The sequence below is a fragment of the Parus major genome, chromosome 11 (genome assembly GCF_001522545.3).
Source record: "Parus major isolate Abel chromosome 11, Parus_major1.1, whole genome shotgun sequence".
Classification (NCBI taxonomy): Eukaryota; Metazoa; Chordata; class Aves; order Passeriformes; family Paridae; genus Parus; species Parus major.
The window spans coordinates 4,220,672-4,239,363 of NC_031780.1; the positions used below are offsets into that span (position 1 = coordinate 4,220,672).

General features: G+C 41.2%; 2 protein-coding genes and 1 long non-coding RNA gene across 3 annotated transcripts; 1 reads left to right on the forward strand and 2 right to left on the reverse strand.

The window, feature by feature from the left end:
* Positions 1–1,186: 1,186 nt before the first annotated feature.
* On the forward strand, positions 1,187–9,019 carry MPHOSPH6 (M-phase phosphoprotein 6). The gene is made up of 5 exons (XM_015640094.3): positions 1,187–1,330; positions 4,769–4,881; positions 6,433–6,523; positions 7,513–7,610; positions 8,063–9,019. Exons 1-5 carry the CDS (start codon positions 1,280–1,282, stop codon positions 8,226–8,228), a joined length of 519 nt encoding a protein of 172 aa, XP_015495580.1. The 5' UTR covers positions 1,187–1,279; the 3' UTR covers positions 8,229–9,019.
* LOC107209904 lies at positions 4,999–7,585 on the reverse strand. Its single transcript, XR_001523741.2, has 2 exons — positions 7,426–7,585; positions 4,999–5,302 (listed from the first exon to the last, which is right to left on the reverse strand). It is a non-coding gene; the product is annotated as an uncharacterized LOC107209904 (long non-coding RNA).
* A 4,212-nt stretch (positions 9,020–13,231) lies between the features above and the next one.
* Positions 13,232–18,257, reverse strand: LOC107209901 (arylamine N-acetyltransferase, pineal gland isozyme NAT-10). Its single transcript, XM_015640091.3, has 2 exons — positions 17,314–18,257; positions 13,232–15,418 (listed from the first exon to the last, which is right to left on the reverse strand). The coding sequence occupies exon 2, from the start codon at positions 15,411–15,413 to the stop codon at positions 14,541–14,543; it is 873 nt and encodes a 290-aa protein (XP_015495577.1). The 5' UTR covers positions 15,414–15,418; positions 17,314–18,257; the 3' UTR covers positions 13,232–14,540.
* Between the last annotated feature and the right edge of the window lie 435 nt (positions 18,258–18,692).

Consider the following 18,692-nt stretch of genomic DNA (forward strand, 5'->3'; position numbering starts at 1 on the left):
TTCTTTGATGAATATTTGTATTCAGAAAATGGCAAATTTCTTCCCAGCCTTCTTTTGTTGGGAAGGGATGATAGCTGTTAATGAGAAAGGGAACAGAGAAGGAGCTAAACAGCATAGCTCCCACACTAACAATGTGACTTTCTCACTAGGGCCTTGAACTTCAGAACAGCTTCAACTCATTTACAGAGCCTGGGAATGAAGGCGCCTTCCCTATACGAAAATTAAATATTTTCATGCAGTGTTATGACTTTGCCTTGAAGCATTTGTAGCTCCATGTTTCATTGGCATTTGTGGTCATTTTAGTCCACTGAGCTTAAATGTGTAATAAGGATGCCTGGATATGGATAATTCTCCCTCCTTTCCCACTGCAATCAGGTTTTGTCCTTCATTATACCTTTCTGTGGAGTCTATTAGAGCATAAATCTTTACAGAGTTCTTCAAGCTTTACGCATATACGGGAACTTTTCTCCCTAAATTGTCTTTTGGAGCACACCAGTTTATTAAAGTTTTGAACACTGAACCCTCACTCTCATTGCTTTATCACCCAGTTTATGTGCCAAATGTCAAAGCAGGCATCAGAAATCTGATTTATGAGGATATTTAGAGAAATTGTGGTACATGCTTCTGACTAGGAGTCAGCTGGCAATTCCCTATCAGGATTTCGTCCTCAGCTCCCAGTACCCAGCGTGGCAGTGGAACTACAATGCTGCCAACATTGAATTTACAAATCACAGTTCAGGACTAACAAAGCTTTGAGGCTATTTGTAATATCTTTGAATTTGTGTACTTTGCAGATTTAATGACATTTGACCCTTTTGTGATTTTATTTATAAATAAAAGTCATTGCAGACAGTAAAAATTAAAAGCTTATGAAGTCAAGCAGTCCCCAAATGCCAGTGTGAGATCTATTTTATACTCTTTCTGAAATATCAGAAAATTATGGATGAAGCTGTAAGCCGGCAGTACTACACAACACACAAGCATGGGTAAGGCATGTAGGTTCCCCTACTGATTTACAATTTCATACCAAAGCGGATTTATGTCCTGCTCACGCCCCCGACCTCCCTCACCCCGCATAGCCGTAAAGTTTATTTCTATCGCTGCTTTTGCATCACCGGCGCTGCCCCGGCGGCTCCCGGGGCGTGGGCAGGGTGCAGTGCCCGCGGCCGCCCCCGGCCGGAGGGTGGAGCCGCGCCGCCGCCTCGCCCCGCTCCTCCCGAGGCGTGCGCGGCTTCAGCGCTACGCGAGCGCGGGGATCCGCCGCGGCCTGCGGGCCGCCATGGCCGGGGAGGTGAAAACCAAGCTGTCCAAGAACCTGCTGCGCATGAAGGTGAGGGGGAAGGAGGGGCGGGTGTGCCTGAGGCCTGCGGGGCGGCTGGAAGCGGCGGCCCCGGGGCGGCAGGGCCGGGCCGTGCCGGTACCCATGGCGGGGGTGGGTGGCCCCGGCCACACGCGGCCGTCCCGGAGCGCTCGTGTGGGGCATTCCCGTGCCCGGCCCCGGCCCCGCGCTGTGGGTACAGATGTGTTTAGCCACGGTCCGCACCCCGGCCCTCCCGGGCTTGCTGGGCAGCTCTCCGGGCAGGACATCGCTGCTGCCGGCACCGAGCTGATGAACGCGGCGAGCGCGCTCGGGGTTACAGACTGCAGGGCTCGGTGCACAACAACCCTTCGGAGCTTCGGAGAGCAACTTCATGATTCCAGCAAAAGCCTGGCCTCAAGAGGCAGCTCCGGCGCACCTTTTGGGAGGGCTTTCGTTCCGCCTCGCTCCTCTGCAGCTGGGTTGCTTATTGTGAATTTAAATCTATTAAATTAAAGATTTTAACAGCACATCGAAATGCAAATATCAGTGCTGCTTGCTTTACTTGGGGGCGGGGCTTTTAGTACTAAGGAAAAAAAGTTTAGGTTTGTGTCCATTTTTACTCCTGTTTACCTTGCTGGCTAAGGAAATCCCAACCCTGAATGGGGATAATATCCATTATTTACCAACTTTCCCAGCTTATAAATGCCAGGGATCTTAGAAACATCCCGATGTGCTTGTTACCCCTGGAAATGTGAATCTCATGTCACCAGTGTGAAATTAGTCTCTACTCAGTGGCTAATGGATTCTGCTTCACACCATGTACTACAACTCCTAATTCAGTAGAGCACGTCCTCCTCTGATTGATGGTTCTTTATTGCTGGAAAACAAGCAGGAAAAATTGAGGGTTTTTTTTTTGTTTGTTTTAAAGTTAGTATTCAATTTTTCTAACTGAATATGATGGGGCCTTTGTGGCCCTTCTTGTTTGTGATGTTTTATTTAGCCATTTTTTCCCCCCCTACGTATTTATATGGGCCTATATTTCACATTCTGACTGAAAAGAGTTAGCTGACTTAAGTTCAATTTTTCACATAAAGTGCACTCTGCTACAGTTGGATGATGGACTATTTACCCTAATTAACAGATGCTGCTAAATCTAAAACTTGTACACAGAAGGAACAAAATACATCTTGCCTCACTTTCAAAAGGGAGTAGGTGTTGAACTGAGTCAGCCAGCAATGTGTGACACAGTCAGACTCCCATAACCTTGATGGCAGCATCATTATTTTTCCCTTATTTTTATATAATACACTTTTTAAATGAAATTTTTCTTTCTGTTGTTTGCCAGTTTACTAAGCCCCTGGAGATTTCAAAAGCAGGTTTTTAGATTGTTTTTCTGTGGAAGGCCGTGCAGAACCAGCCACATGAATATGCTGCCATGACATTTGCAGGTTTACAGTCCGAGCAGTACTAACCAGCTTTGAAGAGATCAGCAGGTTTTGAAAAGGTCATACGCAGATATTGTGTTTAGCACTTTGTTTCTGCAGATCTTCCTGTTTACAAATGTTTTAATTAAGCCTTTAGCAGCTGCCTCTGCAGGTAGTGATCCAGTGGATTACCAGAATTCAGCAGGTGGGTGAAGTGGCCCGCAGAGGTGATGTGTGGTTGGTGGTGTTGGAAGGACCATTTGCAGTAAATCCTGGGCCACATGGAGACAAACTTTAAGATCTTGCACCATTTGGTCTGGGTCTCACCCAAACAACTCCTCAGTTACTGACTTACATATTCTGTGCCTACCACAATGGGTATATTTTTAATTTATCAGTGTGTGTTTACATTCGAGAGAAACCTGATCACATAATTTTTATCTAGGTTTTTCCTGTAGTAATCTTTAGGAACATAATCTTTAAAATGGAGTGTGAAATGATTATTTAATTGGGTTCTTGTAGAAGAATTTCTTATGTTGAGATTTCTGACTGGCTAACCAATTTCCTTGAGCAATATGTTTTTCCACATGATCAATTCACTTATTTTCCTCAAGAAGATACTGTAATTTTAATTGGAAAGCTTTGACATATTCTGAATCAACCCAGAAAATGGAAGTCAATTTTTTCTTTCATTAAAGATCTTGTACAGTGGATGCAAATAGAAATAGAAATGGAAAATGAGACACTAGCTCTGTTGGCTTCTACTTCTGAGTTTGGTTTGGATGGGCATTTTGTAAAGACTGAAAAAAATGTGTGGGTTGTTTATAGTACATTTATTGCACACCTATATCACCTGTATATTTTTACAGGACTGTTAACCTTGCCTCTGTCTGGCAGTTAGATTGGTATAAATGTTGACCTCTGACAGATTATTCAAACACTTCCTGTTGATCCTCAGGGAAGTCCCAACTTTTGCAGGAGGTGGGACTATGTGGATTATCACCATAAAATTTTGAAGAGTTCTGTTTTTTCCCAGCATGCTTCGTTGACATTGTTTAGACTTAATTGTCACTCAGTTCAGGCACCTGGCTTAAGACAAATGGAAATTAAAATGCTGTTTCAAAGGCCTCAGGTCTGTAGTTCTGTGCTCTCAGCAGTTTTTTATAGGCTGTGACAGATGTCTTTTTCTACTCCCAGCTGTTGAGAGGTTACTGTTCCTACCTGCCTGTTCCCATCATCTGACAGAGGTTATCACTGAGGAAGCAAGTGACAGGAATGTCCTTGTATTAGGAAAAAATAACAGTCTTGCCCTGAACTTCGTTATTGGTCTCAGCTATTTTGGCAGACTGTTCCTGTGGTGAGTTAGCAGGTGCTTAAATACAATGCTGGACCAGTGGGTCAGTGAGAATTGAAGAGCTGGGAACATCTTCCTTTAGCACAGCTGGATACAGAGGACTTTTCTTCATAGTCTGGTTTCAAAGTCTTACATTTTTCCACTTCCAAAGGAAGATTTGTGCCTTCAGAGCTACAAACACAATCCAGTTCATTAAATCTGAAAAAAGAAGATGGTTGAAAGTATAGATGTTTCAAAAAATGGCCAGCCTGGTATGACCTCTAGCTCTGAGCTCCAGTGTGTATGGGTGGAGTTGGTTCCTGATGTACTATTGAATAACTTCAACACCATTAGCTTCTTTCTGGTCTTTGCTGAAACATTAGAAAAACCTTAGTAAAATTAGGGAATTGTGACAACTCCAAACCATCAAAACTATCCAGGACAGGTCTGTTTCTTTATATGTAAATACAGGTGTGACTGACTGTTGACGTTCAGTAGACAGCTGTGATCAGCAGCTGTTTTAATTTTCCATGGTCTGTTTGCCCAAACTTTGACCAAACTCAGCGAAAAAAATCACAAAAAAAAATATTACTTTGTTATCAACTGCTAAACATTATGTAATGGATAATTGCCACCATGTAATTACTGCATGTTTAGAAGATACTCATGATGCAGAAAACTGAAGCTGTGTGTTTCTGTCTTTCTTTGTAGTTCATGCAAAGGGGTTTGGATTCACAAACTAAAAAACAACTAGAAGAAGAAGAGAAGAAGATAATTAGTGAAGAACACTGGTATCTTGATGTACCAGATCTAAAGGAAAAAGAGTAAGCTTGTAATCTTTTGTATTTCTGATCATTGTATTGTTTTGAAATGGAAATAGCATATTCATATTTTTTCCTGTAAGATAAATGTTATAAGTAACCAGTTAACAGAAGCAAAAATAGTAAGAGACTGGCATGACAACTTTTTTTATTACTTATTTTTATGGCTGTTCTTGAGGTTGCCTAGTGTAGTTTGACCTACTTTCAGTTCTTCTGTGTTTTGTTTTCTTTCACTCACATTCTTCTTAGATGCATGTAATTAGTTTCCTTCAGTCTGGATCCAATTCATTCATTGCTGCTTTTCTCCTTCACTTGGAAAAAGAAGTTTTAAACCTTGTGTTAGTAGATTCAGTTCCAGTCACATGGTAAAGTCAGTTCAGGACAGTTCTGTCATCTTGTGTCCAGCTCACTTCAAATCCTGGTTCTGAAATAGGAGAGATAATGGCAAAAATAAAGGAAGGCTTAGCTAATAAGGAAAAATGTGTCCTGCTCTTTAGAAAGGTGCTTTAAATAGCAGGAGGACTACTTTTGAAATTGCTTGGGTTTCATCCTTTCAAAACTGAAAAAAATTCCACTGAGGGAGAACATACATAATTTTGAAAAAGCTGGGACCCAAGGAATTAACTAGTTGAACAAGGCTATTGATAAACTCTTTTCCATTACTCTTGGTGGATATGACAAAAAGGTATTTGAGCTTCAGTTGCAGCAAGGCGTGTTGAAGCTGGACATTGGGAGAACTTTTGTAACAATAAGGCTATTGAAGCTCTGGAGTAGATTGCCTGAGGGGACACTGGATTCTTCATCATGGGAAGTCTTTAGAGGACAGGTTAGCTGGACCTCTGCTGTTCATGGCATACATGTAACTGATACTGCCTTGAGGCAGGACAATGAGCTCAATCTCTTCAGCCTAAGTTCTGTGATCATGACAGTTTGACTTACATGGGAGATGATGAGGGAACGGTACACACGTGTGAGGAAAAGGATGGAACAATCCATGGAAGTACTTTTATCTGACACGTGTATTATGAATGCCTCAGGGTCGTGTTTCTTTTCTCACTCCATGCTCATTAAAAGAGGAAAAAAAGGAGGGAGAAGGGGGAAATCTGTGTGCTGAACAGAGAGTGACACAGTGTTTTATACCCTGACAGACTCAACTAATGCCAGGTCTAACAGCACAATGAAAAATTAATTAGAAGCTTTTGCTGGTATAGTAGTGCCACCTGGGGAGTGATATTTATGTGGTATTTTTATTCTGGCAAAAGTATTAATGTAGGTGGAACCATACCAGCAAAGAGTGCTTTTTGTCAGGAGAGTTAATTTTGCTTGTGGAACTGGCACAGCTATACTGGTAAAAAGGATTCTTTTGCACTCCAAGCTCCTTGTACTGAAAGATTTATCAGAGCAATTAGGCAGAAAGTAGTTGATGGTTTAAAATACATTGTGGCTTTGTTTATTTGTGTGTGGGGAAGACAGCACATCCTTTTTGCATTTGTTTAATTTGATTATTTTAAAGTGCATGGTTTGACAAAGTGCTGGGTTTGGGGTTTCATGCAGGAGCTGTATAATAGAAGAGAGAAGCTTTCTGCGATGTGAGGATTTCCTTTATGGCCGAATGTCCTTCAAAGGATTCAATCCAGAAGTTGAGGTACCATTTCAGCGTCCTGGTTTGGGGTTGTCTCACACTGGGGATTTGAGTGTTTATACTGCAGCCTTACTGGCCTTTGCAGCACCTTCCATAAATCCTCCCATGTCCAGAAACTCCATCATTCAACCGTAAATGTTGATCAATGCCACATCTGGTAAATAGAATCTTTTTACCTTCCTGTGTTGTTGGTCAGTAATTGCATGACTCCTGCAGATTTTCCCTCCCTGAAGTGAGGAGAAACAATCCCACATGCTGCTCACCAAAACAAAAGCTCACATTTCCTCCTGATATAGAATGCAGAGTCCAATCTACAAACATTCAGCCCTATTTATTCAGCACTTACTTGTATAAGTAATGGCTTAGAGTTCCAAAGTAAAAATGCTGGGCAGGAGAGCCTTTAATTTCTTTCTGTCATGATTCATGCTGATGGAAGTACACAGGGACAGTAATAAAAAGGTTACCACTGAACTGAAGCAGAGGATGAAGGTGTAAAGGCTAAGAGATTTGCAGAAGGCTGTGCAAGGTAATTTACTAGGGGATTCTTCTAGTTACTTTGAACTTGCTGCCCCTGTGACTCAGCATATGATTGCTCCATGGCTTTTACTGTAAATCCTTGAAGATACTCTTTCTTGTTAACAAAACCATCTCAAGGTCTGTGTGCTAACATCACGATGAAAAATTAATTATGATCTAACTCTCTGGTCTCCTGGAGATGTTTGTAGTGCCCTTTAGGATGTTTGAGTAGGACAGTACACTGAAAACACTGTCTCTCTGTTGCCTTTTTTCCCAAAGGCAGACTCTAAGCTCAGCTTAGCAACAGACAGGCATGTTGCCTTTTCTTCATGAGTTCATAACAATAGCATAACAAGGAACAGAAAATAATTATTAAATTGTGTTCTTACCTTTTGTGCTCTTCTAGCAGTGAATTTCAGCACTGTTGACATTGTGTCATGGTTACATGTTTAAGCTGTTTCTCACTTCATTTTCAGAAGTTAATGATCCAAATGAACTCTAAGTGCAAGGCAGAAGAAATTGAAGAGGATGATAAAATGGAGGCTGATGTGTCAGATGAAGAAATGGCCAGGAGGTAAGTTATATTTTATGACATTAATCAGTACTATCTAGGAATATGATAGGTTACTGTATTATATGTGGGGAAATAAAACCCAAAAAGGAAACAAACAAAATTTTAAAAGCCCACAATAAATATGGAACTGGAACAAATTGATTTTCCAGGAATGCTGGTGTATATTCACTTGAATCTCCATCACATTTTGGGGGTAAAATAACTTGTAGGGGTTTTCTGCCCTTTGATATCCAGGTATTCCATGCTAATTCCCTCCTTGTTACCAGTTGCTAACAAATTGAAACTATCAGAGTGAATAATAATGTAATAAGTCATGTAGTCCTTGTGCTTCTCCAAGCTTTTAATGGCCAGGTTTTTTATACCACTTAAATTGTGGATTAGGTTTAGGATATGCTCCACAATTTTTCCTCTGATTTTAGTAAAAGGTAATTTTTTTTTTATTCTCTCTACAGATATGAAACATTAGTGGGAACAATAGGGAAGAAATTTTTGAGAAAAAGGGACCAACGTGTACTCAAGAATGATGATGAAGATGAAGATGATGAAATTGAAGAAGGGAATAGTAACACAAGACCTAGTAAAAGAGCTAAGAAAATGTTCTTAAAACCTCAGGATTAATGTCAGCTGCACAAGTGGAACTTGTTACCTAATGCCTACCAGAGTACCAAGAACTGGAGATTGTTTGGAGTTTTTGCTATTTAATGTAAAGGGTGGATTTGTAAATCTGTTCTGTTCTCATTGAAATTTCTACCATCCACAGGACAGACACTTTCCAAAGTGGGTGTTTATATAATGGATGTTGTACATCCTTTCCTCTCTCAGCAGCTTTTCATGAGTGGGGCACTTGTCCTGTCAGTCTCTAAATGTTCTGCATAGTTAAATTAAGTGTTGCATGTAATCAAAAGCAACATTATTTACAATTTAAGATAACATCTGAAAGAAGTATTTGGAGTAAAGATGAGCTGTGTCCAATTCAGTAAGGCAGTTCAGCTTTCACTGCTTGCTTTATTACAAAAATGAAACCTGCACTCTCTTCAAATTGAAAAAAGTCAGCAGAAACATGCTTGGTTTGTGAGCTTCTTTACTGTGCTAAAAATAAGATGATAAGAACAGAGATAAAATCCACTTTATTGAATTTTATTTTTTATAAAGTTTATTTTAAAATAGAGGATTTTGTAGTGAAACTTTTTTTTATTCAGCAAGCCAAATATTGGGCGACGTTTACAGTTTGACATCTGAGCAGATTGTGAGTCTTAGTTTCTGCCTTCCAAAAGAAGTTTGCTAATTTTGCCTTTTTCAGCAAAAAAATCCAGTCTTGTAATTATGTAAGTCTTGTCACAAAAGCATAATAACATTTTCAGAAACATACTTGAAAGCTGAATAAAAACTGTGGGGCTTTGTGTTAATGATTGTGGATTAGCTTATTTAATGTAAAAAAATTATGCTTAATATAGTCTGATACAAGGAGTGATCTTGTTTTGTGCTGGCCACAGATGTCCCCCAACATTAGCTGAGTGCACTGATTTATTTAGCATGTGATGAAACCATCTCAAGTTGTGTTAGGATAGAATCACCATTCTCTGGTCACCTGGTGCTCTGGACCTGTTGAAAAACATCAATGTGGTCTTGTCTAATATCAGAGCAATAATCTGTGTACGGCCTTTCAGCAAGAAATATTTCTATTGCTGCATTTCTTCAGGATGTCCAAGCTACTCATCCTTAATGCTGGCTCTCTGGAGAAAGAGAAATTTGTTAATTGAAGCAGGGAGTGGCCATTCTGCCATAGGCATGAGGCTTTTTTTGGTCTTTTTTTAACAGCTCAGTGAAGCAAGACGTGAAACTCAATTATTTAAAGAAGGGCACATTGTGTCTGCTGTATTTTGCATGTGATATATGAACTATGATCCATATATCAGGATCACCTAATTAGATATTCAAGATGGATCACACATGGAAAGAGAAATATACTTTTAACCTAGTAAGGGGACTTCCTGCAGGTGAAAAGGCTGTGATTCATGATCTGAGATAGCTTTTCAGAGCTAATTAAATGCTACTGGTTCAATTACTTAAAACCTGATCATATATTACTGCTAGCTGAAAAGGAGTTAATGATGGCAAGACATTTTTCTTCCCATGGAAGATGTGACCTGAGCTAAGAAATGATTTATTGTTGGTCATCACAAGAAAAACTTGGAATATATCCCATTATTCTTTCTTGCTTATTAGCAGGAAAATGATTCCTCTCTCTCTAACTGCATTTCTTGAATGGAGAGTGAATTTCTGCATAGCTGTGCTGAATAGTTGAGGGGTAAAGTGTGTTCTGGTGAGCCACCAGGCACCAGGAGATGTCACTGCAATTGCATGTCCTGAGAGACCGTGGGTTGGGGAAGTTTCCAGCAGTGCCATGTAAAGAAGCTTTTGGGTGATTTTGATTTGGCTGTTTTGATAACAGCAGTGGCTGAGATGAATTCTATGTGTAGTCTTCCTTTCTCAGGGTTCTGCAGCAAATTTTCCTGCATTGCAGGGTTCTGTTCTGTCTGGGGTGGGTAATTCTCATCCAAGGGCATTCTGCCTCCTTAATTTCATGGCATTTCCTGAGGGATAGCTGGATACACAAGTCCACGGTACATGGATAAGCACATGGGAAGCTAAAGAGCTTCCTAGAAAATCCATGATTTTGAAATTTGGACAGAGGAAGGTTGGTTCTCTTTCCTAAACATGCCCAACACCAACTGTGAAGAGAAGGTAGATTTTAGTTTAATGTCTTTAAACCTGGGGGCTTTGCTGTTCGCATTCAGCTGGTGGCTCAGCGATACAGTAAAACCAGCTACTTATTTTTAGCACAATCTTTTATTCATAGGGCATTTGCAAAATGTGCTTTTTTAAAGCACAGTCCATAGTGTGTTACTGTGAGCAAGACAAAACCAAAACTCAGCCCTGTGTGACTTTTTAAATGTACTTTGCATCCAGAGTTACTAGCAGACATGGTGAGATCTGAAATACCTGTCTGCATTTCCAATTGTATAAATACATGTATGGATGGATGGGTTTAAGTCTGACTCAAGCTTCCTACCTGAGGTAGAAACATTCTGCTGTATAAAATCTGTGCTTGAACTACTCTTGACAGAGGTGTAAGCATAGCAGTGAAATATTCATAAAGCAAACCTGCATTGATTCAGGCTTTCTTGGCTCTGACAAAAGCTCCAGTACATTTTATGTGCAAGCTCCTAAGCTGTAGGACTTTCCCACGTGGTCATGTTTCTAAATGAAAAGTGTTTCTTCTTTGAGAACAGAAGCAAGTTGGGTAAGCAGTGTTTTTATTACAGAAAATGGCTGCCTGCAAAATGAAACTGGTGAAGTGTTACCAGGCACCAGCAGTGTTTGTGCCTGTGGCCCTGAGGTGCCTGTGGTTGGAGGTGGTGCCCTCTGACAGCTCCACATGTCTGTCCCTTGTCATTTGAAGTTTGGTCCCTCTCTTTGTCAGGGTGGTGGTGGTGCTTATTTTGTAATAACTGCTGGGCTTGAAAATATGGAAGTACTGAACCTTCATCTTTCTTGCTGATGTTTCTCTTTTACTTCTATTCTGCTTAGTATTGGATCTTAAAAAGCCCAGGACCAGAGTCCAACTGAAGTGAGCCATCCGGTGTGAATTTAGTAATGCTTGAGCTGATTAAACTTTGGTTCCTGGGGAGGGGCAGGATGTTCAGTGGTGCTGTGGAGTTTGAACTGTGTTTCTTGTGTTCTGTGTCTCGTTCTCTAATGAGACACTCCATTATGCAATGCTACAACCATGAGTGGCTGTCGTTGCCGTTGGGTATTGCCTGTGTGTGTAATGGGCAGCTGGGCTGGGATTCTGGGACTTCATCCAGCATTCAGACTTTAAAAGAAATTGTCTTGTCTTTCTCTTGATTGGAATACCATACTTTTAAATTGTATTTGGAATTGGATGTGTCTGGGGGTGGAGGGGGGGCGGTTTCTCAGCATTTGTTTTGCTTCATTTGAACAACAGTCGACAACTAAAACAGCAAAATCACTTAGGCTCTCATTAAACCTTTCTCTGAGAGTGCTAATAAAGCATTGTGGTAGGGAAGGATGGCAGACATCCCACAGTTCCCTATTGCATGTGAATTCAAGTTTCTGTGAGAGCGGATGCTTTAAGGACTTGGTGGTTTGTTTTCTTTTCAGGCTGGGAGAACATCAGCTTCTACAATACTGCCTTGCTAATGGAACCCCAGCATGAGGCCTCGGGGTCTGTTTGGTTTTGTTTGGTTTTACACCATTCTCTTCTCAAACCTCTCAGGCATTTTGGACCTGGCATTCACACCTCAATAAACTGCTTTCATCAGCTTTTGGGGAGTTTTAGTTAAACTGTGAAACTGTTCCTTTGCTGTATGTGTTGACATTTCTTCCTGTGATTTTATGTTTCTCATGAGCACCTGCTTACAATTGTCACGTCAAGATGAAAAATCCCTCTTAGAGAGTGGTTATTAACAGATGGGAGTCAGGAGCACGGTTGGAGTGTCAGTCACCAGCAGCTCTGTAGATCTTTGGTAAGAACCAAACAGTAGAAAGGGTAGCTGGGTGAGTCCCATCACTGCAGGCCCAGTTAAATGCTGATAGAAGCCCAGAACTGCCCAAGAAACCCTTGCATACCAAAATCCAAGCAAATATCTGGGAGTAACAGCATGAAAACCTCTAGGGAAATTGGGAGGCAAAATAGCCACTCTGTTAATGGCTCTCCTCAAGACAAGAAAACAGCTGTGGTTGATGGCACAGATGGAGAAATGTGGTTTGGTGAGCTGGGTAAATGAGAATCCCATCAGATGGAGAAATGTGGTTTGGTGAGCTGGGTAAATGAGAATCCCATCAGATGGAGTGGAGGTGGTCAGTGTTTTGAAGTTTGTAATGTTCCCTGAGGTCTTGGGGAGCACCTTATCATGATCAACTATTTAGAAAGGGGTTAAAAACCCTTAATGGGATATTGATATGAGGGAATAAGCTGAACACAAATTACTGAACAAATTCCATAATTCCATTAACAGAAAAGCTGTGTTCTGGCCTCAGTAAGATCTTTCAGTGTCCCCTGTCACCTCTTGCTTGGCTCTCAGTTCCTTATCCCGGTGTACCAGGCCATGACTGCCACCACAGCCGGTCACACAAAGAGCTGGCACACACCACAGCCAGTCCAGAGCTGCTGATGACTCCTGGGCCTCCTCTTCAGTGATCATCTTCCTCAGCTACGACCTCTTCATCCAGGTTCCTGTAGGAACTCACCATCTCCAACACCACTGCTGGTGCAATTATGTCAGGGAAGGTTTTGATTAGATACTACAAAAATTTTTTCAGAGGGTTGGAAAGGACTGTAAGACTGTCAAGGGCAGTGGTGGAGTCACCATCCCTGAAAGTGGCACCTGAGAACAGAGTTTGATGGTGAACATGATTGTGATGTTGGGTCGGTTGTTCAATGATCTTAAGGACTTGTCTAACCTCTGTGATCCTAAGAAGTCTGAGGTGGGAAGGGTTGGCCAGCGGATCAGCAGAATGAGTGAACAGCCCTCACCTGGCAGATGGTGTGTGCAGGAGTCGGTGCAGCCAGGGCCAGCTGTACCTAAAACAACTCATAATGTCTTTATTTTCCTTTTATTTATTATCAGGTATACACTTACAGATTGTGAGATTAATGATCAAATGATGTTTTTGAGTAAAAAGACTATTCAGTGGGAGGAATCAACATTTGACCAATACTCAGGCTTTTTATGGACTGGGGAGAAAGAGTGTTTTTCAGCATTTTGGCTGTTTTTTGATGCTTTTAAGAATGTTTCCTCTTTCTTAGTGGTTTCCTTGTTTGGGCTTTTTGCAGAGAAGCATGGTAGAAGGAACAACATTTTCTGAAAAATGGGGAAACATGATTATAAAAAAAGAAAAGGGTTCCTTTAGATTTGGCTGGCTCCTTGTTTTTTTTGTATTTTTTTTCACTTTGATACAGATGAACAAACACTAATGGCATTAAAGTTTCTGTGGTGTGTGTCCAGTCAGGACAGCCATATGGACACTCATGTTTGCAGGACAAAATTAAGGGTATAGTGGGCTTAGCTTCATATACAAATATAATGCAGTCCTAAAAGTACAGAATTTCCACCCCTTTTGGGACAAAAGTAAATCTAAGCCAGCTGTGACATTTAAGTACCAGTCACAGTTTATAGGATGATTACATCTCAGGAACAAAGCTTAGCAGTTATCTCCTTAGAGCCCATCAGCCACAAAAACACTGCAATATATAGAATTTTCATCACCAGAAGAATAGCTACATACCAAAAATTACTTGGGGCAGTTTACTGCAGTAATGGCCAGAGGGATGCACATGATGATGATTTTCATTTTGTACTATGGTTTGTCTAAGGATGATGGTGAAAGAATTATGCCTCCTAATGTTCCTTTCCAAGATGACAATGTTTTACTTTATTAAGGGTAGAGGAATGAGATGGGCTGTGAGTGGTTGGATCTTGTGAAAAATGGAGTTTCAAATGTGTACTTCATTGTCTAAATGCTCACAGATGACTTGTCTCCCTATAATAACCTTAGAAAATGTGTTGGCAGCATATCACAATTAATAATCCATACTCATGTGCTACAGGCAGTCCAAAATTCCCAAGCCATATTTCTTACCCAAGCTTATAACCAGATTCAAATCAAATCCTGCATTTGTGCCAAAAATTGAACAGCAGTCATCTCCCAGAAAATCATTTCACCTAACTGACTCGAGAGTCTTAAATTCCTGATTTTTCCCAAAGTGAAATTCACATTAATCTCATATTAATGTATATATCCTTCAGTCACCTGCAAAAGAATCCCATAACCTTGCAGTAGGGATTGCACAGACAGTGGAAGGTGCTGTACACACATAGCATTACTGTAGGTTTTCCTGGCCATCTAGATTGTGTAAGATCCTTTAATATTAATGGGGACAAGTTTTCTCTCAAGGGTGATGTTGAATTTCTCTTTGAGGGTTTTTTCCACCTCTTCATCTTCGAGAGCTACAAATTCTACCAGATCCATGTTTTCTTTGTAGTTGTACGTGGTTTCAGTGAACGTCCACCCAATTAACGCTCGGAATCCGTGGGTGGTCTGGAGGGCGCAGATGGACTTCTTTGTGAAGAGGGAATCTGGAGAGGTCTGGAGGTATGTGCACTGGAAACGGAAATCTTCCACTGTCTGTGGCTCAAGGCTGAACATATAAACTTTCCGACACTCGTTTTTCTCCAGCAGGTCAGAGTTGGAGAAGCTCTGATTGGGGATGTATTGTTTCCGTCTCATTTTCTCCAGGTACCAGACACCGTTTTTTTCCGTGAAGCGGAAGACGCCGGGGACCTGGGGCTGGTCTTTCCCTGACACAAGCTCCATGGGCTGCCACATCTGGTAGGACACCCCAAAGCCTCCATCAACGATGTAGGCTTTGCCATCGATGACGACCTTCACGACGAGGTGGGTCATGAGGGTGGCGTAGGCGTTCTGGTGGGGGTTGAACACGTATGCCCCCAGGAAGCTGGTGTCGTACCCCAGGCCCTTCAGCACCCAGCCCAGCAGCTGGTTGTTCTCCATGCACCAGCCACCCCTCTTCCTCTGCACAATCTTCTTGTAAACGTGCTCCAACTCCAAAGTAATTTTCTCCCCGCAGTGGATGCTGAGGTTTTCGAAGGGAACGGCACGGATGTGGTGCTGGAATATATCAGTTAAGGTTTCCAAATCTTGTTTTTCAGTGGAGCCTTTATAGCCAGTTCTTGCAAAATACTCTTCAAGGTTCATCTCACCTGTAAAGGAAGGAATTGTGTTTTGGTTTCTTTACATCAGTGATTTATGATGCTGTGAAAAGCCGCCCTAGCTCTGCCAGCAAAGATTCTTTAATCTACTGAACCTCATCAGAACAGCTTTTAAAGGAAACAGGTATTCCTATCAAATGGTTCCCTGAGCAAAGAGCAGTGCACATGAGGGTTTGCTTTTGTCTTAGAGTCATCCCTCTGGCAAACAGCTGATGCCATTTCAGTTTCATGCAAGGCAGCTGTGAGATGGGGATTGCTGCATTTGCATTGTAACAGCAGGGTTAAGAAGAAAGGTAAGATCATGCTGGGGAGTGTGTACAAGGGTTCATCCTGTTCAGTGACAGGACTGTCACTGGGGGAGGCAGTCTCACCTGCCAGTGGGAGGGAGGACAGTCTGAGCCAGGATTCTCATGCTCTTTTCATGAGTCTGCCACTGATGGACGTGACAGTAAATGAATCGCTCGTTCAGTACATGTAGCTCTTCAACCACTGACAAAAAGTTAACATGAAAAGTAAAGTGACAAGCTTTATTCAGATAACTGCAAGTGAGAAAACGCTGACTTTTGAAAGAGTCACAGACCACTGAGTCTTGTGTCTCCTCTGGGTGTTGTAGAAACTCATTTTGGTGTTGGAGTAATGGATCTGAATGGAGGTGAGTGAGACAAGGAGCACATCTCCATTCTCTCCTGTGCCCTCTGTCTCACAGGCCACCCTGAAAATGAACAGGGGCTGCTTCAATCTCTCTGGTCCCAAACATTCTCAAAATTCACCAATCCTTAAACTCAACAGTGAACTGTTGAATATTTACTGCAAACTAGAATTTCTCAGGACAATTCTCAGTGGCGGATTCATGCTGTGCATATTCCTGGTGTAGAGGCAGCTGTCCCAAGTGAATGGAGAGCACCAGCAAAAACTGCACATTACCTGCTACAGGGAGGAATTTAGCTTCCAGTGATATCTACATGTATTGTTGGAGGATACATTTAATGTGAGATTTGTTAAGTGTAACATAAAATCACTGCACTTTTGATTTGCAGAATCTGAGTATGTCTGATACTACTGTGAATGCTAAATGGATCACATCCAGTATAGTTCTCAAGTTTGTATTATTTGTAATTTCTTTCTGCAGTTCCATAATATGCTTGATCAGCATTAGATCTGGACTGCAGGAGATGAAAGCCACTGTTCTTTTGAAATGTGAGCAGACCAGATGAAAAGGCAGGTACTGAAAAAGTCATCCCACAAATGTGACTATGATTTATGCAGAGAAAAACATCAGCAGAAGAATTTTAAAGGTGCAAATGAAGGTGTTCATACAAAATTATTCCTTACCAGGACTATACATAGTATCAGCAATTCCACTGTTGAAAATATGTTATTTGTCTTCCTTTATCCTAATACATCAGCACATGGACTTTCTAGGTTGCACAGCCCAGAGTCTATAATTTTTTTAAGTTGTTTTTAAAGAGCTGTAATTTTATTCCCTTAAAGCAGAATCTATTGATTATTAGACTGAACTTTTGCTTCCTTTGCACTTGCAATACTTTTAAAAAAATATAAGTATCTAAAAGCATGACTTCCAACAAGAAGTTGCAGTTCTAAATTCATATCTACTATTGTTCTTAAACAAAAGAATATATTTTATAGTGAAGTGAGGCTTCTCCTGACGTGTGAAAGGTAGAAGAATTGAAATTTCATATCACTTTTTTGCCCTCTTTAAGAGCCCCTGTTTAGCAGGTGATATTTTAGCTCTATATCCACACATTTTTAGAACACTTTTCCTACAGAATGTTGCTTACATTATTGTCCATGACCTTTACCATCATAAAGAAACCAGGTTTTTTTGTATCTTTCTTTGGAGGGACTTTTTAAGAAAATAAACTTACCTCTTATGAGATCCCTTTTTATTTATTGAGGTATTCAGTTTCTGAGTGGTTTATTACAGGGGCAGCAGTCAGTGAAGCCAGGAGTGGATACAGATTGTGAGGGCTGTCTTTCTAAGCTCCGCTGGCCCTTGTTCCTGAATCTTAAATTCCAAGAAAGGGCAGAGTCCACCCAAAATGAATTCACATTTTTGGACTTCGCTGATCCGTGAGCAAATTAAACTTTGTTTCTTCTTTATTAGTAGATGTTTATGCCTTCCCCTAGTTAAGACCAGAATGAACTCGTTTTCTGAATAAAATAATTACAGTAGGCTGTTGCCACTGACGTTGTAGCTTTTTAAAATTAAATACTGTTATTTTGCAAACCAGCACTTTGCAGTGGAGGATGTTCATCTGTGCCCTGATGTGTACAGTGAGGTGCCAAGGTGTTGCAGGCTGTGTCTCTGAGCTCTATGGATGCACAAATGACCTTTCTTTGCCCTAACAGGAACTTTTCCAGTCTGTTCAACTCCTCAACTGCAGCAGGGAGCTATTGTGGACACACCTAATGAATTCCATGGCAAATATTTCTTTGCATTTCTGCTCTTTTTGTTTAATTCTCCCCCAGACAAGCCTGCCTCCCCTTCATTTGATGGAGGTGGAACATCAGAGGAGGCCTCTTTGGGAAAGGCAGAGAGCACATTAGACTGCACCTGGGGAAGTTTTAGGCACATCAGGTACCCCATAGGTCTGTGTGGTTAACTAAAGCAAGTATCAAAGTCTTTTCCTTGGCTGATGTTTTTCTGTGGCCCTCTTTCATGGCACACCCTGTACAGTACCACAGGTACCATCAGCTAAAAGGCTTCAGTGTTATGGATTTCCTGCTGTGAAATCACACTGGTGGCATGTCCTTGCTTCCCAGGGCTTTCTTTTGCATCCACACTTTTTAAGGCAGGTTTTGTGCAGAGTAAATACAAAGACTTTTATCTATAATGCTGTCGTGTCCTCTTGACATCACATGAAGGCTTGGTCCCAAAAGTGTAGATTATATTTTGCAAAGATTGATCTAGCTTTTTTTCCAGTTTTGAAACCAAAAGCCTGATTTTTAAGAAGTGTTGAATCATCTCATCTTCCACAGGTTTGGTTTTGAATTCAGAGACACAGATAAATCAGACTCAGAAAAGGTGGGTACTCAAAATTAGAGAGATTTGGGGAGGGCTTAGGTACCCTTGGATAAATATCTTACTTTAAGTGAATTTCTGAACAGGCAACAGGGCTCAAGTCCTTCAACTTTTCATCTGTTACTCAGCACCTAATGGTGGCTTGTTTTGAGAAAGTCTTAACCTTTCTTTTTACTACAAAGTCTTTAAAAGTCAAATTCAGCTCAGCTTTAAGACTGTTAA